We start from the raw sequence: 24,927 nt of genomic DNA, 5'->3' as shown, positions 1-24,927 counted from the left end.
TGATGTTTCTCATCTCTCTCCCTTCCTGTCTGTCTGTCCCTATCTGTCTGTCTCTCTCACTAAATATATATATATATATATTCCTAGCAGTGTTTACAGAGCAGCTGGCCATGATCCAATAACACGTTCTTTTGACTTCAGCTAAAAACATGCAATTTCGCATGGAGATGAGAAATAAGATTTTAAAAATGCTTTTCTTATTTACTTAATTAGTATAACATAATAACCATAAATTTGGAGAATATAAATTGGCCAAAAGGAAAGTAACATTTGGAGAATTAATAGAAGGGGAAGAAATTCAAAGTATTACTGGTTCAAAACATTTTCATACAGGAAATAAGCAGAGGGGATGAGGGCTGGGAGACTAGGTAAGAAAAGTGAAGGGATTAGCAGAGGAAAAAGGTAAGGACACAGACAGCAGTGTGGGGACTGCAGGAGGGGAAGGCTGAGGGAGGTAGAGGAGGGTAGGGGGACATGGTGATGGAGGAGACTTGGGGTGGGGAGCACACAGTGCAATAGACAGATGATGTGTTATAGAATTGTACACAGGAAATCTGTATAATTTTGTTAACCAATGTCATCCCAATTAATTTTCTTAAAATTCTATTTGCTTATTTAAAAAAATAAAAATAGCAATTTTTAATGACCTACTGTTCATTCTTAGTTTTTCCATTTCCATATGAATAAAAGCTTTCCATATTATATGTGATTAAGTACTTGAATAATTAATGCATAAATGCTATAAAATTTGATTATTCAAATTTAAGTCTTAATCACTTACTTAATCAACAAGTCCTATTTCAGGGTTGATACTGGAGAAGATTAGAGCTAAATGTTTCAGGCCACATACTCATGAATAAAACAACTGTCTTCAGAGACAGAATGTGAAGCATGTTCTAATAATGGAAATGGAATCATAACAGATACAGTGCTGTGCGGCTTCATGAGGAGACTGCATTTAAGAAGTGACAATCACGTGATGTGAGAGAGGGACTAGCTCTTGCTCTAAAGGCAACTGGGTTACAGTACATAAATCTATCAAATCACCATATTATACAACTTAAATTTACATAATATTATATGTCAAATATATATTTTTTAATAATAATAAATAAATTTTTATTAATTTTAATGGGGTGACATCAATAAATCAGGGTACATATATTCATAGAAAACATGTCCAGGTTATCTTGTCATTCAATTATGTTGCATACTCATCACCCAAAGTCAGATTGTCCTCTGTCACCTTCTATCTAGTTTTCTTTGTGCCCCTCCCCCTCCTCCTCCCCCTCTTCCTCCTTCCCTCCCCCCGCCCCCCATAACCACCACACTCTTGTCCATGTCTCTTAGTCTCATTTTTATGTCCCACCAATGTATGGAATCCTGCAGTTCTTGTTTTTTTCTGATTTACTTATTTCACTCCATATAATGTTATCAAGATCCCAACATTTTGTTGTAAATGATCCGATGTCATCATTTCTTATGGCTGAATAGTATACCACGGTGTATATGTGCCACATCTTTTTTTTTTTAAATTTTATTTATTCATTTTAGAGAGGAGAGAGAAAGGGAGAGAGAGACAGAGAGGGAGAGAGAGAGGAGAGAGAGACAGAGAGAGAAGGTGGGGAGGAGCTGGAAGCATCAACTCCCATATGTGCCTTGACCAGGCAAGCCCAGGGTTTTGAACCGGCAACCTCAGCATTTCCAGGTCGACGCTTTATCCACTGCGCCACCACAGGTCAGGCGACCACATCTTCTTTATCCAGTCTTCTATTTTTTTTACAATGATTAAAGCCTTTAAGCATGTCAAATATTTTTTAATTAAAAAAATTCATCAAGTACAGTGTACTTGAGCTGGCCCTGAAGCATGGAAAGACTGAGAGTTGGAGACATGAGAAAAACATTTAAGTAGAAGAAGGATTGAGTTTGGCAAACCATGAGTTGCAGTCTGAGGTGTTCGGCCTTAATTTGGTAGGGGTGGGGAGCCATTAAAGATTTCACGAGCAATGAAATGATGTGCTCAGACTGTGCTTTGTGAAGACCAACCCGGCTGTGCTGTGGAAGACAGGTGGAAGGGGAGAGAGAGTAGAGGTGGAGAGACTAGTTGAAGGACTGTTGATTGGCCCTGCCCGGTTGGCTCAGTGGTAGAGCGTCAGCCTGGCATGCAGGAGTCCCGGGTTCGATTCCCGGCCAGGGCACACAGGAGAAGCGCCCATCTGCTTCTCCACCCTTCCCCTTCTCCTTCCTCTCTCTCTCTCTTCCCCTTCTGCAGCCAAGGCTCCATTGGAGCAAAGTTGGCCCAGGTGCTGAGTATGGCTCCATGACCTCTGCCTCAGGTGCTAGAATGGCTCTGGTTGCAACAGAGCGACGCCCCAGATGGGCAGAGCATCGCCCCCTGGTGAGCATGCCGGGTGGATTCCGGTCGGGCACATGCGGGAGTCTGTCTGCCTGCCTCCCCGTTTCCAACTTCAGAAAAATACAAAAAAACAAAACAAAACAAAACAAAAAAAATGACTATTGATTTATGAGGGCCAGGATGGAGGTGGTAACAGTGCAAACAAAGGAAGATGGGACAGGTGCCAAGAATACTGGAAATTCTAATTAAAAAGATGCAGTGGATGATTAGATATGAAGAGTGAAAAACTGAAGACTACTTTAAAATTCAAAGTAGGTGAACAGGTGAAAAGTAGTGCCATTAATAGAAATGGGAAAATCAGGAAGAGGAGTTGGTTTGGGGAGGGAAGACAGGAAGTTCATTGTTAGATATGTTGAGTTGAGATAGCAATAAGACAAAGAAGAGGAAATGTACACAGGCTATTAAAGTCCTGAATTAACTGTGCTGACTGAATCAAGGTTGGCTATGAGGATTTGAGAGCTGGACTCACAGATGCCGCCTGAGGCAGGGATCAACTGAGAGCTGGTCTCACAGATGCCGCCCGAGGCCAGGCATGAACTGAGAGCTGGTCTCACAGATGCCGCCCGAGGCCAGGGATGAACTGAGAGCTGGTCTCACAGATGCCGCCCGAGGCAGGGATGAACTGAGAGCTGGTCTCACAGATGCCGCCCGAGGCCAGGGATGAACTGAGAGCTGGTCTCACAGATGCCGCCCGAGGCCAGGGATGAACTGAGAGCTGGTCTCACAGATGCCGCCCGAGGCCAGGGATGAACTGAGAGCTGGTCTCACAGATGCTGCCTGAGGCCAGGGATGAACTGAGAGCTGGTCTTACAGATGCCGCCCGAGGCCAGGGATGAATTGAGAGCTGGTCTCACAGATGCCGCCCGAGGCCAGGGATGAACTGAGAGCTGGTCTCACAGATGCCGCCCGAGGCCAGGGATGAACTGAGAGCTGGACTCACAGATGCTGCCTGAGGCCAGGGATGAACTGAGAGCTGGCCTCACAGATGCTGCCTGAGGCCAGGGATAAACATTGTGGTGAGAGAAGAAAGCCAAGGTGGAGTACTAAGAAATAATGACATTTATGGAGGAAGAGGAGGAGCCAGAAAGGAGAAAGAGAGAGGTAGGTATCAGGAAGATAAGAGGAGAACTGGCAGAGGACCCAGAAGCCAAAGGGAGAGAGAATGTCATGTGCTGGAGGGGGCAAGGACAACAGTGTCAAATGGCACAGAGAGAATGGGAAAGAGGAGGAATGGATGAAAGCCATTATGTAGAGAGTCTATGGTGACTTTTAAATATGTGGTTTTAGTGATACATTATTAAATTTCTGGGTATAAACTTAAAAAAAAACACAAATTGATTTGGTTGAAGAAGAAAATGTCAGTCTCTTCAGATCTAGTGGATAGAGGCAGTGAAAGAGGAAGCCCCAATCAACTCAATCAAATACGGTGACTTTGACATGGGCCACAGGATGGGCCTGGTCAATGGAAAGCCTACACTCGAAGGATGCGGCTTAGAATGACAGATGGCAGAATACTGCATGTGATCTATGATCTTGGGCATTCTTCACACCACTAGGTTAAGGATATTTCTGGGAGTGGCAGTATGAGGGGAGTTTGCCTCACGCCAGTCTCTGAAGGAGACTGAACAGCCGAAGAAAAGAGTGAATAACTTTTTTTCTAACAGATCTGAAGAGTTTTTTCATCTTAAAAAACTGAAACTCAGTACCCACTACACAACAAGTTCTCATTTTTCCTACCAAGTGTCAATACACCTTTATTTCTGCTAATAAGGATTTTTACTACTAACCATCATTGCAGCACATCTTAAATAAGGGCATTAGAGCAACTGATGTTTGTCTTTAAGATGATTTAGTAATAACAAGCATTTCTGCAATGCCCTCTCTTTCAGTGTGTTTTGCCATGATAAACACATTGACTGATATTGTCTTATCTTTCTATCTATTACTTCTTATGCTTTCTTTCGCACCCTTTGTATGAATACATATTCACTATTCACTTAAAAGATTTGAGAGTTCTTTTAAAATCTTTGAGGATTTGGGAAGTTCCAACTGGGCTAATGTACAGGTTTGTGTTTGGAAGTCAGAGACAAAAGGCAATTGGAAAGATACACTAAAAAAGGTAAGTAAAGAAGCAAAGTGGTTGATATATGAAATAGGCATAAGATAAAAGGAAGGGGGGAGATAAAGGCTGAGAGGGACATGGAAAGAGAGAGGGAGGGAGGGAGAGAGAGGGAGGGAGAGAGAGAGAGAGAGAGAGAGAGAGAGAAAGAGAGAGAGACAGAGGCACCTATTTGATCTTTTTATTTCCAAGGTTTGGGAAACTGAAATCAAGATTACATAACTGGCTTTCTTGCAAAAAGTTTGCCACCAGAACACAGGTGTCATGAAAACCATCACTAAATAAAAGCCAAAATGGGAAAGAAAAAGGCTCATATCAACACTGTCATCACTGGACACATAGTTTCTGGCAAGACCACCACTACTGGCCATCTGATCTAGAAATGTGGTGGGATTGACAAAAGAACCATTGAAAATTTGAGAAGGGGGCTGCTGAGGTGGGGAGGGGCTCCTTCAAGAATGCCTGGGTTTTGGGTAAACTGAAAGCTGAATGTGAGTGTGGATATCTCCCTGTGGAAAGTCGACACCAGCAAGTATTATGTGACCTTCAGGATGCCCCAGAACACAGAGACTATCAAACACAGGATTATGGGCACAGCTCAGGCTGACTGCTGTCCTGAGCATTGCTGCTGGTGTTGGTGAATTGGAGCAGGCATCTCCCAGAATGGGCAGACCTGTGAGCATGTCCTCCTGGTTTACACACTGGGTGTGAAACAACTGATTGCTGATGTTAATAAAATGAACTCTACTGAGCCACCCTACAGCAGAGAGATAGGAGGAAATTGGTAAAGAAGTCAGCACCTACATTGAGAAACTTGGCTACAACCTGACACAGTAGCATTTATGCCAGTTTCTGGCTGGAATGGCAATAGCATGCTGGAGCCAAGTGCTAACATGCCTTGGCTCAAGGGACGGAGAGTCACCATAAGGATGGCAGTGCCAGAGGAACCACGCTGCTTGAAGCTCTGGGTTGCATCCTGCCACCATCTCAGAACACTGACAAGCCCCTGTGCCAGCCCCTCCAGGATGTCTACAAAATTGGTGGTATTGGTACTGTCCCTGTGGGCCGAGTGGAGACTGGTATGCTCAAACCTGGCACGGTGGTCACCTTTGCTCCAGTCAACGTTACAGCTGAAGCCAAGTCTGCTGAAAGCTTTGAGTGAAGCTCTTCTGAGGGACACTGTGGGCTTCACTGTCAGGAATGTGTCTTTCAGATGTTTGTTGTGAAATGTGGCTGGTGACAGCAAAAATGACCTGCCAATGGAAGCAGCTGGCTTCACAGCTCATATGATTATCCTGAACCACCCAGGCCAAGTCAGTGCTGGCTGTGCACCTGTGCTGGACTGTCACACAGCTCACAGTGCTGGCAGATCTGCTGAGCAGAAGGAGAAGATTGATCATTGTTTTGGGGAAAAGCCGGAAGGTGGCCCAAAGTGTGTGAAATCTGGTGCTGCTGCCATCGTTGATATGGTTCCTGGCAAGCCCATGTGTGTGGGCTGCTTTGTTGTTTGTGACATGAGACAGACAGTTGCTGTGGGTGTCATAAGAGGGGTGGGCAAGAAGGCAGCTGGAACTGGCGGTCACCAAGTCTGCCCAGAAGCTCAGGAGGCTAAATGAGTATTACGCCCAATACCGGCCACCCCAGTCTTACTCAGTGGTAGAAGAACAGTCTCAGAGCTGTTTGTTTCAATTAGTCATTTAAGTTTAGGAATAAAAGACTGGTTAGTGATTACAGTGCATCAGAGAACCTTCGGAGGAAAGGAGAACGTTTTGTGGACCATTTTGTTTGTTTTTATGGTGCATATGTGTGTGTGGTAGTTTATAAGTTATTAATTCTAAAATCAGTACTTTTTACTGGAAACAACTTGACCAAAAATTTGTCACAGAATTTTGAGACCACTAAAACAAAGGTGAATGAGAAAAAAAAAGATTAAATATCTGAGACACATAAGTAGTTACATTTCTTGCTATGTCCCAATGTACTCAGAGTTTATGTATGCTCAAACAATCCTACCTGATAAAGGTCTTTGTGAAAGATTACTTCTTTTATCCATAAGATAAAGTCTCTTTTAATGAATGAAATCAATCATTTCCTTATACTTGCCCAAATACGCATTCTCTCCACATCCCCTCCCCCAAACGTAATGCCATCCTCCATTCGAAAGAGCCCCTTCCCCTTACCTTAAACTGCATCATATACCCTGGCTGTATAATGAGCTCTCTGGAGGAGAGGACATTGTGGGTCTTGTCTTTCTTTTTATTTGGCCAGTAGAGGTGGAAGGATGGATTGCCACAGAATCCTGCTGTCCTTACTGCATTAGGGTAAAAACTCCAGTTTTCTTCATGGGAAGTGCCTTCTGTTAAGGTAAGTTGGAAGTAATATGGCATGTTAGTCTCTTGAACAGACTGGCATATTGCTCAACTACTTGAATGCCTATGCTTTAGCTTTTTGCTTACCCTTTTTTATTCTTACTTATTTAATTGGTATAAATAGAAATCCATGATTAGAAATCAAATCCAGAAAAGATTATTAAGTGTAGTACTACAATGATTACTCAACCTTTTTTCAAACACTTTAATTTTTTTTTAATTTACTGATTTTTTTAGAGAGAGAGAAGAGAAGGAAAAAGAGAGAGAGAGAGTGAGTAAGCTTATATTTGCCTTATCAGGGATTGAATTTGTAACCTTGGCATATTGGGATGATTCTTGAACTAACTGAGCTACCTGGTCAGAGCTGATTATTCAACTTTTAAAATGTAATTGCTACTCTGGGTAAATTTTTTTTTTTTTTGTATTTTTCTGAAGCTGGAAACGGGGAGAGACAGCCAGATAGACTCCCACATGCGCCCGACCGGGATCCACCCGGCACGCCCACTAGTGGGCAACGCTCTGCCCACCAGGGGGCGACGCTCAGCCCCTCCGGGGTGTCGCTCTGTTGCGACCAGAGCCACTCCAGCACCTGGGGCAGAGGCCAAGGAGCCATCCCCAGCGCCCGGGCCATCCTCGCTCCAATGGAGCCTCGGCTGCGGGAGGGGAAGAGAGAGACAGAGAGGAAGGAGAAGGGGAGGGGTGGAGAAGCAGATGGGCGCCTCTCCTGTGTGCCCTGGCCGGGAATTGAACCCGGGACTTCTGCACGCCAGGCCGACGCTCTACCACTGAGCCAACCGGCCAGGGCCCTCTGGGTAATTTCACCATTTCAAAATTATTCTTAGTACACTTCTTTTTTTTGTTTTTTTCGAAGTGAGAAGTGGGGAGGCAGAGAGACAGATTTCCGCATGCGCCCCACTGGGATCCACCCAGCATGCCCAGCAGGGGGTGATGCTCTGCCCATCTGGGCTGTTGCTCTGTTGCAATTGGAGCCATTCTAGTGCCTGAGGCAGAGGCCATGAAGCTGTCCTTGGTGCTTGGGCCAACTTTGCTCCAATGGAGCCTTGGCAGGAGGGGAAGAGAGTGATAGAGAGAAAAGAGAGGGGGCAAGGTAGAGAAGCAGATGGGCGCTTCTCCTGTGTGCCCTGGCCAGGAATCGAACCTGGGACTTCCATATGCTGGACCGATGCTCTACCACTGAGCAAACCGGCCAGGGCCTATTCTTAATACACTTTTAAACCAATGCAATGTATATCTCTGCAATATAGAAATTCCTAAAGACACTAAAATTATTTGGGGGTATTAAAATGTCAAATTATAGTTAGAGGTAGATATTTTGCCTTAACAAAATTTATGAAATTCTCAGTTGACATTTCAACAAGCTGCTAACGTTGAAGATTTATAAACCACTGGGCAAAACAATGGATAACATTTGCTGAGCACTGAATATACACTAGGTCCTCTTCTAAATGCTTTTCATGTAGTGATTCACCCAAAGATATAATCAAACAAACAGTTCACAAGAAAGACTGTTCAATGTCTCATTTCTTACCATCATCAAAAGTGTCAACCAGTTGACTTGGATTGATTTCTGCTCCACCAATCAAAATGTTGTCTAGTGCCCACTGAGCACGCTCTACTCCAGAGACCACAAGTCCATTGCTGATCACAAAAGGCTGCCACCAGCGAAGCCGAGTTGTGTTGGTGAGGGCATCTTCAGGAAGAAGTATGTAGTCGTGTCTAACAGAAATGTATTTCTGATAATCCATCTCATGGAGCAAAGTCCAAGTAATTCCTATAATAACAAACGAATCAACAGAGTAACATATGTGGGCAAAAACTGCAAAAACTACCAGTATACTGCACCTACTGTAAGCTTCCCGAAAAAATCTTCAACCAGACAATGAGAATTGATTTCACTGACTGTAAGGTAAATGCTCACCACTAATATTATTGCGAAATGAGGCTGATGATATGAGGAGAAAGGTATCTAGAAACACTTGGCCAAAAATAAAATCTCTGAAGTTAAAATTATCTATTTTCTGCCTTTAAATCATTCTAGGTTCCTATATGCATTATTTCTCATAAATAATGAGAAACATTCATGCTTTCCATGTTTCTAGACTAGAACTGCTAGTATTTTAAAATATAGTTATTATAATTCTATGCAATTTGTGGTTTATTGGACTAATATGAAGTTTCCCTCTTAACTGATAAAACTGTGGGTGGGATGTTTATATTACTTAAGAAAACACCTTTTGAATAACATATAATACTTCAGGGCCATCTACTTATCTGTTAGTTTTTTTGGTTTGTTTGTTTTTGTATTTTTCTGAAGCTGGAAATGTGGAGAGACAGTCAGACAGACTCCCGCATGCACTCGCCCGGGATCCACCCGGCACGCCCACCAGGGGCGACGCTCTGCCCACCAGGGGGCGATGCTCTGCCCCTCCGAGGCGTCGCTCTGTTGCGACCAGAGCCACTCTAGCGCCTGGGGCAGAGGCCAAAGAGCCATTCCCAGCGCCCGGGCCATCTTTGCTCCAATGGAGCCTCGGCTGCGGGGAAGAGAGAGACGGAGAGGAAGGAGAGGGGGAGGGGTGGAGAAGCAGATGGGTGCTTCTCCTGTGTGCCCTGGCCGGGAATCGAACCCGGGACTTCTGCATGCCAGGCCAACGCTCTACCACTGAGCCAACTGGCCAGGGCCTTATCTGTTAGTTTTTAAGAATATCTATCTGCTAAGGCTGATTTTCTAAAGACCTCATGGTATTACTTCTGGTTTTAGCTACTTCAAAATAATAAAACAGAATCTGGTGAAAACAGTATATGACACTACGGATTCAGACCGTCTTCTTTCACAATTAATGAAATTTTCTTGTAGATATGCTCTTAGTGTTCATTACATGCTTATTCATTTGAAAGCTTTTAAAAAACACTTTGAAATGTTTTAAAAATTATCTTTTACTTGGAAAACTATGCAAAAATTATTTTAAATTGTATCATTTATAATCTAACTTCAGTTAAGCATAGAAATTATTTTTTTTACTCATAAACTTTGGAGCTTATTTATTTTAACATTTTATTTTACTTATTTTTCCTTAATTAAAAAAATTAAAATTACAGTTGACATTCAACATTCTCTTAATTTCAGGTGTACAGCATAGTGTTAGTCATTTCTGTAATTCCTGAGGTGACCTCCTGTTAAGTCTACCCCATGACACCATACTATTTTTTTAATGTGATTTCTCTCTTGTCCCCCTTTTGGATAGATTTTGCTAACACAGAAGTCACATATATGGAATGTGTTATACAACTAAGATCTGCAGCTTTCTCTTTGTAACAGTAACTTTCACTATTTGCATTGCTAAGTCAGCAAAGCTTTGCAGAGACTTTTCTGAGAGCACTGGATGGAATTTGGGAATCTGCTCCGAGGTATGGTGTTCCCCTGGAAACGTGCCTCCATCAGTAGAGTAGTCCAACAGCACGCCTTCCTTCCGGCAGGTGGGCCGATGGCAGGAGGTCATGTTGTTCTCGCTCCCAATGCGCCCCCAGTACTGCAGGAATCTGAATGCAAGCACACATTATCTGTCAGAATAGTGAATTAGAACAAACTGTCTACTCAAGTCCTGAATAACAACTTCTTCCACATGTGTTCCTTGCTTTGGGGCCAACCTGCTAAGCTGTGATGAAAATAACCCAAAAAAGACTTACTTTGCCCCTCGGAGATCCAAATCTTGAGTAATAGCTTGTCTCACAGTGGATCCCCCAAAATAGAGTGCAGTGTCCTCGGCGAGAATCCCACACTCCATACACGTGCTCCCACCTTCCAAGGACATCCACAGGTCAGGCTTGATCTCTTCACTGTCAAAGCGTTCTTTCAGGAAAGTCTGGAAAAGAAGAGGGGTGGCATGCGGTTAAAACTAACAATTTCAGATAATGACCATGGAACAGTTAAGACAATACAGTATTACATCTTGGAGTTTAAAAAATTAGAGCTGATTTTAAATGCTTTTCCTAAGATAGTTTTTAAAAAAAGAGTAGCTTCAAAATATTCTTTAACAACCTACAGTAAAGGTCATTTAATCTTAATAATTAGAGCTTAAAGTCTAGAGAGACTATTAAAACAATTATAGGTTGAGGACAGTAACATTCCTATTTGTAAGAAGTTTTTTAAGCATGTACTCCCAAATTGTTATTTACATGGTATATAAAAGTACTATTGAAATTTATTACATTATGAAACACACACACAAAAATGAAATGTTAAAGAAATAAGATGAAGTATAACAGATGTTCTGGCACTTTCCCTAACATTCCCCAGTGGGTCTCTTGCTCTCCCCAGGAGTGTGTGTCCCACCTGGGAGACCACTTAGGCAGCTGTGACCCCAGAGGTGCATCACAGAGTGAACTCTGAATGTCTATATGGTTAGGTAAGAGTATTTGAAACCAATGCTTTCCATAGGAAAGTCAAAAGAAAATCATCAACCTTGGAAGGCAACCTGACTTACTGTATGTTTATCAGCACCAAGATTCAAGACAATGGGAGAAGTACTCAGAATCTAGAATAAAAGGGTACTCATTTTATACTTTTAACTAAGAATAACCAACAACCAGGAATAGTCTATTTTCCAAAGAGAGTAGATAATTAAATATTAGGGTTCATTATGGCTACATTTTATTTCACCCTCTCATATCATAGCAAGATCCTGGTTATTTATTTTTCCCAGAGTATAGTCATTTGGTCCATAATACAGTCTTGCATTGGATTGAGGCATCCAATGGTTTTCAATGGTAGCAATATATCATGAAAATAATTTGTTACAGTTTTAATTGTAGTACTTATACAATAAAACTATATACATTTTCACTTATTTAAGAGCGTTATCTAGTTGCTATTTTATTGTGTAGTTAAAATGATTTTAAAAAACTCTCTTGGCCCTGGCCGGTTGGCTCAGCGGTAGAGCGTCGGCCTAGCGTGCGGAGGACCCGGGTTCGATTCCCGGCCAGGGCACACAGGAGAAGCGCCCATTTGCTTCTCCACCCCTCCGCCGCGCTTTCCTCTCTGTCTCTCTCTTCCCCTCCCGCAGCCAAGGCTCCATTGGAGCAAAGATGGCCCGGGCGCTGGGGATGGCTCTGTGGCCTCTGCCCCAGGCGCTAGAGTGGCTCTGGTCGCAACATGGCGACGCCCAGGATGGGCAGAGCATCGCCCCCTGGTGGGCAGAGCGTCGCCCAATGGTGGGCGTGCCGGGTGGATCCCGGTCGGGCGCATGCGGGAGTCTGTCTGACTGTCTCTCCCTGTTTCCAGCTTCAGAAAAACGTAAAAAAAAACTCTCTTCACACTTAGAACATAACCATCTCTATTGTTAAAGATGTGTAGTCATGTGAGTCTTACCTTACCTCACTGATGTTAGCAAATAAATGCACTTTGTTTTCTTCTTCTTATTATTATTTTTAAAATAAATGCACTTTTAAAAGTGGAAGTTCACACATAAGAACACTGGAGCCAGAAGACATGCATCATTAACCATGTGTGCTCTCAGTAGGAAAAATCTGAGTAAGAGTGCATAGTATAGATTTGTACACTTTCTAATCCAACTGAGGAATGCTCATTTGAATGTTGTCAAAGAAACTAGATTTTTTGCTTCGTTTATTCATTACTTGTAATATGTTTTTTATGTTATAATCTCATTTAATAACAAATAGTAAAAGCATCAGACACAAGTGGGCATTGCTCTAATTTTATTTTTAATTTAGCAATTCCAAAATTGTTGAATGTTGAACAGTGTTGAAATGTTAAAAAAAATGACAGAACAGGTTTCTTTTACATCGTTTGCCCCTTATATGTTTGATTTCAGTCATTGTGCTTTTTTAGCTTAGAGATTTTTCTGTTATTGGATTGATGGCTGCACTATATTTATTCACAGAAATAGAATGTACACATGGCAGCTGTGTTGGGCAACTGCATTGGCTTTGCATAGTAAGTAATAATAGGACAGCTGACGTTCCCAAGAATGACCTCTCTATTCTTCTTCTTCTTCTTTTTTTTTTTTTTGTATTTTTCCGAAGTTAGAAGTGAGGAGGCAGTCAGATTCCTACATGTGCTTGACCGGGATTCACCCGGCATGTCCACCAGAAGGCATTGTTCTGTTGTGGCCGGAGTCATTCTAGCGCCTGAGGCGGAGGCTATGGAGCCATCTCAGCACCTGGGCCAACTTTGCTCCAATGGAGCCTTGGCTGCAGGAGGGGAAGAGAGAGACAGAGAGGAAGGAGAGGGGGAGGGGTGGAGAAGCAGATGGGTGCTTCTCCTGTGTGCCCTGGCTGGGTATCGAAGCCAGGACTTCCACGCCGGGCCTACGCTCTACCCCTGAGCCAGCCGGCCAGGAAGACTTCTCTATTCTTAATAGATAACCACATTTCATCAGTTAGCAAATCAGAATACTGAATTTTCTGAACAAAAATTTAGGTGCTGTTTAGCCCTTCTTGAATTTTTTTGTGTTAATGTTATTTATTTTATTTCATAACAGCAGCATTCTCCTTCAGCATTGCATCTGAAAAATGATGTGAAGAGGCTTAAAATTGACTTTAGAGAAAGAGTCTGCTTAAAAAAAGAATATTTCGTGCGGAGGACCCGGGTTCGATTCCCGGCCAGGGCACACAGGAGAAGCGCCCATTTGCTTCTCCACCCCTCCGCCGCACTTTCCTCTCTGTCTCTCTCTTCCCCTCCCGCAGCCAAGGCTCCATTGGAGCAAAGATGGCCCGGGCGCTGGGGATGGCTCTGTGGCCTCTGCCCCAGGCGCTAGAGTGGCTCTGGTCGCAATATGGCGACCCCCCGGAGGGGCAGAGCATCGCCCCCTGGTGGGCAGAGCATCGCCCCTGGTGGGCGTGCCGGGTGGATCCCGGTCGGGCGCATGCGGGAGTCTGTCTGACTGTCTCTCCCCGTTTCCAGCTTCAGAAAAATGAAAAAAAAAAAAAAAAAAAAAAAAAAAAAAAAAAAAAAGAATATTTTTGTTCTTTAATCCATACAGGCTGCTGTATTGGTGAATTGGGTAAATTGTGCTGGAACTTGATACTAATATTCTTTTTTTTTATACTAATATTCTTGTATCTGAGAAACCTAAGACATATTTTTTAGTTTCCACCCAAAGGATTTATTTATTGGGGGCCCCAAACAACATTATAATTGTTAGTTATAAATTATTGGTCTCACACTCGAGGTGGTTCTTAAGGCAGGGCCTACAGTGCGAGTCGACGGTCGGTTAACGTTACCTTCAGAGTGTGTGTCAGGTAGCAGTTGGGCCCCGAGAACCCCGGATCACAGATGCACTGCTCCTTTAAGCAATCTCCGTGGCCCCTGCAGGTGTCCACGCATCCAGGGCCCAGGTAGAAGTTATCAATTGCCCACTGTATATCTGAGTACTTCTGATAGAACCTAAATCTCACTGGACTGTTAGCAACACAAAAGCAAAAGAATAAAAACAAAAGTTAACTTTATTCAGGTTCATTTTCCTGCATGTGCATTCAGTGTACAAGAAAAAAAAGCATTTAAGACGCTCCGAGAGCATGAAATGGAATAATAAAATATGTTTTCTGACTACCATTATCTATTTCTAGTCATGAAATGTTATTCATTTAAATTTTATAATATGTGAACAGTGAAATCTCTATTTCAAGTCATAAAAACATTTTAAACCAAAGTTATCATAACTCATGTTGCTTGTGAACTGGAGTCCAGTGAGTGCATTGCCACTTAGATTCATTGATTGCGTTTCTGAAATTGTACAGGAGGGGAGGGAACCCTTTGTCAGAGCCCTGTCAGCACACACCTAGCCCTCGGTGGCTGGGAAACAGGAACTTCCGAATTCCCCAGAGATAATCAGTTTTCTCAGAGTAACTATGCTAACTAGAAAACAAATTTGAGAGAGTTATATTAAAGGACATTTCCCCGAGATTTTAATTTCATCATTGTTCTTCTCTACCTTCTGGGGAAAGTACAAACCTCATGATTAACCTTATATTGAAATACTCTCCGCCATGTTGGTGTAAAGCAATGGTAGTCAACCTGGTCCCTACCGCCCACTAGTGGGCGTTCCAACTTTCATGGTGGGTGGTAGCGGAGCAACCAAAGTATAAATAAAAAGATAGATTTAACTATAGTAAGTTGTTTTATAAAGATTTATTCTGCCAAACTTAGCGAAACTCCGACATAAAGTACTTGGTAAGTAATTATTATTATATGCTTGAACTTGCTATAACTCTGCTTTATAAATTTTATAAAGTAAAGTTACTTCCCTACTTTATAAATCACCATTACTGTGGAACCAGTGGGCAGTTAGAAAATTTTACTACTAACAGAGATACAAAATTGGGTGGTAGGTATAAAAAGGTTGACTACCCCTGGTGTAAAGAGTCCAAAGTGCATGAGGGGATTTTCTGGGGTGACACAAATATTCTCTATCTTGTTTCATGGGGTTACACAATGGTAAGCACTCACTGCACTAAACAATTAGAATATGTGCATTTTACTGAGTGTAAATCATACTTCATATAAAAGAGAAAAGGGAGAACAGGAGGGGGAAATGAGGCAAGGACATGTGGTGGCTCCCCAAGCATGCCTCTTACCCCAGGTGAGTCATATGAGATAATCATTTGACATAATTCCCTTAACTACTGACTGAGTCAGGAAACGGCATTCTTGAGCTTATTTACACCAGTGGGATGCAAGGAGGTGCTTGCTCTGGCTCTCTCTGAAAGGAGAGCAGCTCCTTCTCTCCCACTGCACACAGGTGAGAATGCATTCTGCTCCAGTTTTCAGAAAGTCATCTATGTTAAGGGAACCGGCCTGAAGGCCGTGTGTGGCCACTATGTGGGAAGTAGAACAGAGAGTAGAGGAAAGAAGACACTGTTGGGCTTGTGAATCAACTAATCCTAGAATCCACTTACCTTTGGAGTTTTTCCATTATAGATACATTGCATTTTTAATTGAGCCAGTTTGGATTGGGTTTTCTGTTACCTGCAGCTGAAAGCATCCTGATTTAGCTTGCTTTGCATGTTAACTAACTATGCCCCGCGAGTTTGTTCTAGAAAACTGTAGATGCTTATGTAGTAAATGGCATCCAGGGGACAGTGGAAGAGCTGGGTGTAAGCACCTGTTCAAAGGCTCTATGTGTTCTGGTCATATATCACAATTCTGTTTTACAGGAAGGTTTTCATTTCGCCACACTCTATGATTCATATGGTGGAGCCTCACCTATCACTTTCTTTAATGTATCTTTTTTTCCCTAATTTTACTTTCAAAGAGAAGTCTTTTGGAATTGCCTTGAATTAACTCATCCACACTTTTTTCAAAGAATAGTTTAATTATCTTGGCTCATGACTGCTCCAAGCTAATTACTTTTTACTGCAGGTGCAAAACATAATGCTTTGATAAGAGCAAAGTGAAGCCTACAAACCATATGTGTACCAGTAGTATGAAGAGGTAGGAGCTGTACGAACAGCATGCTGAGTCAGGACTTTGCTTCCGGCTCCATCTCTCGTGGACTGACAAGGCCGTAATGTGGGAAGCACACGATGTGTGGTGGAACAGAGTCTGCAAGGTCCACGTGGTACCGCACACCTTTTCATCTGCCTTCAAAGCCATCACTACTGCTCTGTCCCATTGGCAGACACGGAGGTAGGAAACAGGAAAGGGCCTGCCAGGGCCCATCTTGATACGTCTGAGAATTACAACTTGAGGTCTCCTTGAGTTTGCTCATGGAGGTCACCAATTAGAGAGCCTTTAGGGTTAGGGAGGACGGCAATGTATTACCACGATTACACAGAAGTTCAGGCTCCACCTGTCCCCTAATCTACTTCTGGATGATGGAACCAGGCTTTATTTTAATTTCCTACTTACTTTCCCAGTAAACTTTCAGGGAGTGGGTAGGTGATCCGTTTCCATCCTTTCGTTGGAAAGAATACAGATGGCTGAGAAACAGTTCCTGAGCATTTGGGGTCTGCAGGTAGGCACTGAGGGACCAGGTAATTCCAGCTCACACCGAAGTCAGTAGAATACTGCACGTGAATTTGATTCTGGGCAACTTTTTCAGACACTTTACATCCAACAGAGATCTAATAAACAGGAAAGCAAGATTGTTAATATATTAAACCCACATTACATGTTTCTGTTCTAAGGACTTGGCAGAAGAAAGTTGCTGATCACTTGCTAGACACTGCAGCACATTTACCCTGTGTTTTCAGGCTCATTATTTGTTCTGCTGATGGGTGGGAAAGTTGATATAGTTGCTCAAGGTGACAAATTATAGAAAGTGCCAAATATATTGTGCCGAGATTTTGGAAATAAGCTGGAAGCTGTGCTTTTGCCATGCAGGCTAACTGCCTTGGAAGGCCTGGCCCTCTCTTACAAGTTGTTTGTTGTGCTAATGGTCTGGCACTTCTATTTGGCAGAATGCTGACCAAGAAGGAATGCTAACAGTTTTACCAAGTTTACTATTTTGTCCTACAGCCTATGACTCTCAATAAATCACTTTCAACTGTAAGTAAGACACAATGAAGTGATAACAGAAGGTAGTTTAAAAAAGGCAAAGCACCCTTTGTTGATGGAAATAGCCATATTGTGACATTTGTTGCAATACAGTGAGACTAAGGTAGACAGAATAAATTGGTTGACATAAAATCTTGGCCAAAATTAATGTTGTCATTAGTGCTTTTCGTGCCTTTGTTTTCCATAATTTTCTTTCTTCAAAAACATTAAAATACTCTTGTAAAAAAAGTAGATATAACCATAATAGTTTTAATCTTCTCTTGAAGAAAAAGATTGTCTAAGCTGTGTAATGATTTAACTCAGGAAACTGGAATGATATCCCACATATTTATAGTCAATATCTGCTGTTAGTATTTAACCTTGAGCAGAAACACATTTAATTTTATGAAAGATTCACCATGGAATAGTTCAGAAATAAAATACTTTAAGTCATTAAGTTATATATAGTTGACTTTGTATATTACCTTAATATTACATTTTATTTTTCCAAGAGTATATTAATTAAGCCAATGAAATATTAGCTGATCTTTGTCTCTACAGTTTTTTTCTTCTCATTTTTATATTGCTAGTATATGGTTATTTATGTAGTCAAGACCATAACATTTTCACCTTGAACTGCATGATCCAGCCCCCGGTGGGAGTCAGGTCATGAGTCACTGCATATACTTCTCTTCCATCGTGACTGCCACAAATCATGACACCATCAGGAGAGTCACAGAATCTTTCTACTGTGCAATCATCATGGAACAGCCAGTGCTCATTCACTTAAAAACAAAAAAGACAAAAATACTTTAGGCAAATTTTCACTTTAAGCAAGATCTAGAATTAAATAGAAATCTCTATAATATATATTATATACAATCTATAGATGAAACATAAATGTAAGTACATTATTTTAGGAACATGTACCACCTTGATATCGATAAGTGCATTTGGAAAGAAGGAGTGCATTGCATATGTTATAGATGAAAATCAAAGGGAAACATCTATTTTTTTCCTGACAGATATTTAACTTTAAGGCAGGTCTAAAGAAGGACAAAGAATTTTTAGTAACATGATAGGAAATTGAGTAGAAGTGAGTTAGCTACTTCTACTCAAATTCTGATAGTGCCATCCGGGTAATTAGAAAGCTTGCTATCAAACTCATGAACTAGAGAGGACAATAATGGTTACAGGGCTGGGGGAGGGGGAAATGGAGGAGTGTCAGTCAAAGGACTGGAAGTTTCCACATTGCAAGGTGTACAAGCTCTGGAGATCTATACAACACATGGTCTATAGGACCTTTATAGTTAACAATACTCTGTTACATACATAAACATTTGCTAAGAGAGTAGAACTCCTATTAAGTGCTCTTACCATAACAGAGAAATCACTATTAGAAAAGGGAGGGGGCAGGAGAGAACTTTTGGAGGTGACTGACAAATTCAAGGCCTTGACTGTAGGGGTTTGTTTCATGGGTATATACTTAACAGCAAACTCATAAAGTTATATACATTATCTATAGGTTTCTGTATGTCAGTTATACCTCAATAAAGTGATATTAAAAAGCTTATAATGGTCTAAGCACAATTTAAGAAGCAAGATTATGACTTGATTAGTGCAAAGTATGTCTTATCCCCCCCACACCCTCACATTTCCTTTCTTTTAGGGAAGAAGAGTTTTTAATGTTATGATTTTATCCCAGAAAGTTTAGAAATTAAGCATACCTACAAATTGCATCTAATTTACAATATACTTTGATTTTATAGGTTCAGCTTTTCTCTGGAAGTTTCCAGTGGCGCTGGTACTTGCAGTGGAGATGAGCAGCAGGTACCGGCAGAGGCCGGGAGCTCTGGGACCTTGGTGAGAGCTGCAGGCTGGATGGCCACACAAAGCGATTGGAATTCAGCCTTCACTTGTGTTGCATTTTTTTCAGTTTTATCTGAGCATGACATATATCTGCAGACAAGCAGTTTCTATCTGGGATTCAAATAGCTACTCAAATACCATTATCTATTAGTTTTCATCCCAGGTGTAGAGCTAAATTTAATCCTACATCACTGATATAGGACCCAAAAGTCAAAGTGCACAAAACTTAAATTCTAGTAAGAATAACTTGAGCCAGTATATTCTGAGGTACATATTTTATTTTTATGCTCAAACTCTGCAATCCTAATAAGGCTTACATTAACCAACTAACTCATAACTCTGTTCTGCAATATCACACATGACTTCTGTAAGTAGATATTACAGATTCTGGGAATAATTTTTGTAAGACAGGCATGAGGTAGAAAATTTATTCCTTCAATTGTATATCACCAAATTAAGCCCAAAGTAAAAATCAGTACTTTAGGTACTCAAAAAAATAAACCTGTATTTGTTTTTACTCATACAGAAGAACTGCTGGATTATTCTCTGGTCCTAAGCTCACTATGTAAACCATTACACAGGAAAAAATAACCTACAAAGAATTTAGTCAAGTTCTGAGCCAGAAATATGCTAATGAATCTTAATAATCTTTTGATGATAATAAAACTACTTGGTAGTGCTAAGAAAAATTTTAAGCTTTTCCTACTTAAAAGGGTGATTTTTATTAAATATATTTGTATTTGCGCCACTATGCCACATGATATACTAATAAAGGAATTGAGAATTAAATATTCAACAATGTCAAAATGGTAAACAAGTTATAATAAACTATTAAAATATTTTAAATATTTTAAAAAGACTGATATTAAAATATTTTTAAAGATAATTAAGAACAAGGGAAAGTTATCAGAATTTAATACTTTTTTTAATGTGACAGACAGTGAGAGAGACAGAGAGAGGGACAAAGAGGGACAGATAGGGAAAGACAGGAAGGGAGAGAGATGAGAAACATCAATTCTTCGTTGCGGCTCCTTAGTTTCCTTAGTTGTTCATTGATTGCTTTCTCATATGTGCCTTGACCGGGGGCTATAGCAGAGCAAGTGACCGCTTTCTCAAGCCAGTGACCTTGAGCTCAAGTCAGCAACCTTGAGCTTCAAAGCCAGTGACCGTGGGTTCATGTCTATGATCCCACACTCAAGTCAGTGGCCCCCTATGCTCAAGCTGGATGAGCCCGTGCTCAAGTTGGTGACCTTGGGGCCTCGAACCTGGGTCCTCTGGGTCCCAGTCCAACACTCCATCCACTGCACCACTGCCTAGTCAGGCCAAAATTTAATTGTAAATGAAAAAAAGACTACAGTGTTTAGAGCACTGGCCTGGCATATGGACATCCTGGGTTTGATTTTGAGTCAGGGTACACAAGAGAAGCAAACATTTGCTTCTCTCTCCCTCCCTCTCTACCTTCTCTCTCTTCTCCTCCTGTAGCCAGTGGCTCGGTTGGTCCAAGAGTGGCCTTAGTCACTAAAAATAGCTCGGTTGATTGAGCAACGGCCCAAGATGGGGTTGCTGGGTGGATCCCAGTTGGGGCACATGCAGGAGTCTTTCTCATTATCTCCTCTCCTTTCACTTAAAAAAAAAGAGAATAAAAAATATATACAATTTAGGATTATAATTTTGTTAAAAATATGTTTATATGTATATAAAGGCATAGAAAATAGAATCCAAGAAAAACACCAAAATTGATGATGGCTAATCTTCTGGGTGATTCTGATTTTCATCCTCATGAGTTTTTTGTATTTTCTCAATTTCATACTTTGAACATGTATTATTTTTGTGATAAAACATTAATAATTAAGTTTTCCCCCCTTTTTTTAGTGAAGTGACAGGCAGGGAGGCAAAGAGACAGACTCCCACATGCGCCCTGACCGTGATCCACCTGGTAAGGCCCCTACTGGGTGATGCTCTGCCCATCTAGGGCTGATGCTCTGTTACTTAGCAACTGAGCCATCTCAGTGCCTAAGGCAGGCCATGGAGCCATCCTCAGCAACCAAGGCCATCTTACTGGAACTATTCAATCCCTAGTTGTGGGAGGAGAAAAGAGAAGGAGGAGGGGGAAGGGTAAAGAAGCAGATGGTCGCTTCTGCTGTGTGTCCTGGCCAGGAATTGAACCCGGGGCTTTCACATGCCAGGCTGATGCTCTACCACTGAACCAACTGGCTGGAGCCAAATATTTTAAATTATTGAAAGTCCTCAAATTTCAAATTTCTTCAGCATAGGTTTCATTCCTCTGGAAGCTTCTAACCAGTCTTATTATAAAATAATACATCTACCCTTCTGTACATGATTCTAGGTTCAAGTTGCATGCAACACAGTTTCACCATCTGATGAATCTATGGTGAATGTCACATCTATTTTCACTGTTTGGGTAATACCTGCACTATTGGTGAGATGTCTCATTAAACATCCCTGCTTGACCTCAATATGCTATGTTTTATGTAGCATACAGCCACATACTTAATATAAGTCACAACTGTAAAAAAAGATGACTAAGTAGTGTTATAAAATGAAAAGAAAACAAGACACTGAAAATAAGAACGGCCTGAAGACATCCTTGCTAGTTCACCAAGATAACTGCGCTACTCCTGTTGAGAAAGAAAAGTAACAAGCAAGGCTTGGGATCCTCTCTGAAACATGAACTGCCATCACAAATGCATCTGACATGCAGCAACACAGAATTCTTGTCTTTTGCTATTAAACCAAGTAACCAGGAAATGTTGGCTTTCTACCCAAAGAAGAAAGTAGAAACCAAAAATGAAAATTTTCTAAAAGAAATAAAACTATATTGTTAACATTATAGTATGTTACTTATTAAAAAGATCCTTGAGCTGCAGCAAGATAGCGATGGAGTAGGCGGACGTACTAACTTCCACCTCCCACAACCAAAGTGGATTACAACTTAATTTTAAGAACCATCATCTGGAAAAACCAACCTTGGACTAAACTAAGAGGACTCTTTAACCAAGGAACACCGAAGAAGCCACACAGAGACTGGTAGGAAAAGCAGAAATGCGGAGAAAGTGGCCCAGCTCCTGGGTGCGAATGCCAGTCCAGAGAGACTTGCGTGGCAGGAAGTGAGTTTAGCAGAGAGGGGAGGGTACTGATTCCCAGGAACAAAGCCCCAGCCTGCAGCCCCAGAGCCTAGAAGAGGTATATGGACAGTATTTAGCTGAGAAATAAGTCAGGATACTATTTGTGAGAAAGAGACAGATTTCTCAGACCCAAGATTCTTCTTAAAGGAACAATGCAGAAAGCCTCTTTCACAACCACTCACAAGGGGCTCTGGAGGACAGGAAGAGAGGAGAGGACTGGAGTAGCAGGAAGAGAGTGTAATCTAGGAGGCACAGGCAGAAACACTTTGAGGGACAGCCACCCTAACCCCTGGGCCGAGTCACCCCCCAAATCTGAAGCGAATTATTTCCTTTGGAAACAACAACACCAGCAAAGGGAAGCAGGACACCAGCCAAACAAGCTCTCCCATGGCACTCAGAGCAGAGTTGCTTAGAAGGAGGGAGCCTTAAGGAATACAGTATTGAGTGCTAGGGTCTGAGGTGCAGTGCCCCCAACCACACTGCTGAGGGCTTGCTGGAGGGCAGGCGGTAGCTGGACACAGAAGTGCGGTCTGGTGGGGGTGGAAGCCAGGCCAGCCACGACTGAGGCCTGGCGTGAGCTCAGTCCCGCCTGGCGGGGGCAGAAGGGGCACAGGAAAATGGTCCGGCCAGCTGCGGCCCGCCTGCAATCCCGCCCTCAGGGGAAAGGCCCTGCAGAGACCCATGGCTGAGTGAGGGCACGCATCCCCGCCCGGCCTGCAGAGCCTGGGCTTGTGGCCTGATGCGTGACTGCAACTCTGCCCACGGGGCTGGGCAAAAGCCTGGGAACAGATGGAGAACCGTGGCTGAGCACGGGCATGCAGCCCCACTCACCCAGGGGAGCCTGGGGCTTGTGCCCGAGTCAGGAGTGCAGCTCTGCCTGTGAGGGCAGGGTGAAAGCCCAGGAATAGGTGGACACCTGCAGCTGAGCAAAGGTGGTCACCCCTGCCCGCGGTGCTGAGGCTTGTGGCCCAGGGTGTGGCGTGCAGCCCCACCTGCAGTGGCAGGCCAAAGGCGCAGGCTTGTAGACCTGGGCATGTGAACACAGCCCTTCCTGTGGAGGAGAGGCAGAAACCGCAGCGACAGCCACAGCCAGCTGGTGCCAGCAACACACATTCCCGAACGCCAGAGGCAGCAGCAGAGGGGGTGGTGGGCCTGCAGACAGACCACACCTAGGGAACACAGAGGACACACCTATTAAATTACAGTGGCCACACCCTTTATACACAGACAAAATGGCAAGGCAGAGAAATGCAACCCAATTGAATCAAGAGAAATGCTATAACCAAATTACCAGATGCAGAATTTAAAATAATGATTGTTAGGATGCTCAAAGATCTTAGAACAACAATAGATGATCATAACGAACAACTAAATAAACAGATAGCAAGTATAAAAAAAGGACACTGAAATAATAAAAAAAATCAGTCAGAAATGACAAATACAATATTAGAAATAAAGACCACAATGGAAGGAATTAAAAGCAGGATGGATGAAGCTGAGGATGGAATCAGTGAGTTAGAAGACAAGATAAACAAAGGCACGGAATCAGAGCAGCAAAAAGAAATGAGACTCAAAAAGTCTGAGGAAACTCTAAGAGAGCTTTGTGACAACATGAAGAGAAATAACATCCGCATCATAGGGGTTCCTGAAGAAGAAGAGAAAGAACAAGGGATAGAGACTTTGTTCAATCAAATCATAGCTGAAAACTTCCCTAAATTGATGCAGGAAAAAGTCACACAAGTTCAAGAAGCACAGAGAATTCCATTAAAGAGAAACCCAAAGAAATCTACACCAAGACACATCATAATTAAAATACCAAAGCTAAATGATAAAGAGAAAATATTAAAAGCTGCTAGAGGATAAAAGGCTATCACCTACAAAGGAGCCCTCATAAGGATAACATCTGACTTCTCAACAGAAACACTTGAAGCCAGAAGGGAATGGCAAGAAATATTTAAAGTAATGCAGAACAAGAACCTACAACCAAGACTACTTTATCCAGCAAGGCTATCATTTAAAATTGAAGGAGAAATAAAAAATGTCCCAGATAAAAGAAAAAACAACTCAAGGAACTTATTACAACCAAACCAATGCTACAAGAAATGTTAAGGGACCTGCTATAAACAGATCAAAGGGGAAAAAATATAGCAAAAGAGAAATACAGCTTTAAAGAATAAAATGGCAATAAACAACTACATATCAATAATAACCTTAAATGTAAATGGATTAAATGATCCAATCAAAAGACATAGTGTAGTTGCATGGATAAGAAAACAGGACCCATACATATGCTGTCTACAAGAGACACACCTTAAATCAAAAGATGTCCATAGACTGAAGTTAAAAGGATAGAAAAATATATTTTATGCAAATGCAAATGAAAAAATAGCTGGGGTAGCAATACTTATATCAGACAAAATGGACTTTAAAACAAAGGCTATAGTAAGAGATAAAGAAGTTCACTACATAATGATAAAGGGAGCAATCCAACAGGA

The 24,927-nt window shown here is 42.0% G+C and overlaps 1 protein-coding gene and 1 pseudogene across 2 annotated transcripts in view; one reads left to right on the top strand and one right to left on the bottom strand.

The window, feature by feature from the left end:
• RELN (reelin) overlaps positions 1-24,927 on the bottom strand; it is a 649,217-nt gene that overhangs the window by 21,369 nt on the left and 602,921 nt on the right. For both annotated transcript variants that reach the window (XM_066354462.1, XM_066354463.1), the window contains exons 51-57: positions 18,048-18,202; positions 16,791-17,005; positions 14,165-14,342; positions 10,610-10,785; positions 10,356-10,462; positions 8,454-8,696; positions 6,716-6,891 (exon numbers count right to left, since the gene is read on the bottom strand). In XM_066354462.1, the coding sequence (XP_066210559.1) occupies positions 6,716-6,891; positions 8,454-8,696; positions 10,356-10,462; positions 10,610-10,785; positions 14,165-14,342; positions 16,791-17,005; positions 18,048-18,202 (1,250 nt within the window). The remainder of the gene's footprint in view (positions 1-6,715; positions 6,892-8,453; positions 8,697-10,355; positions 10,463-10,609; positions 10,786-14,164; positions 14,343-16,790; positions 17,006-18,047; positions 18,203-24,927) is intronic.
• LOC136384165 (elongation factor 1-alpha 1 pseudogene) lies at positions 4,829-6,151 on the top strand (annotated as a pseudogene).

Source organism: Saccopteryx leptura, chromosome 12 (genome assembly GCF_036850995.1).
Source record: "Saccopteryx leptura isolate mSacLep1 chromosome 12, mSacLep1_pri_phased_curated, whole genome shotgun sequence".
Classification (NCBI taxonomy): Eukaryota; Metazoa; Chordata; class Mammalia; order Chiroptera; family Emballonuridae; genus Saccopteryx; species Saccopteryx leptura.
This window is presented reverse-complemented; position numbering and strand designations above follow the sequence as displayed.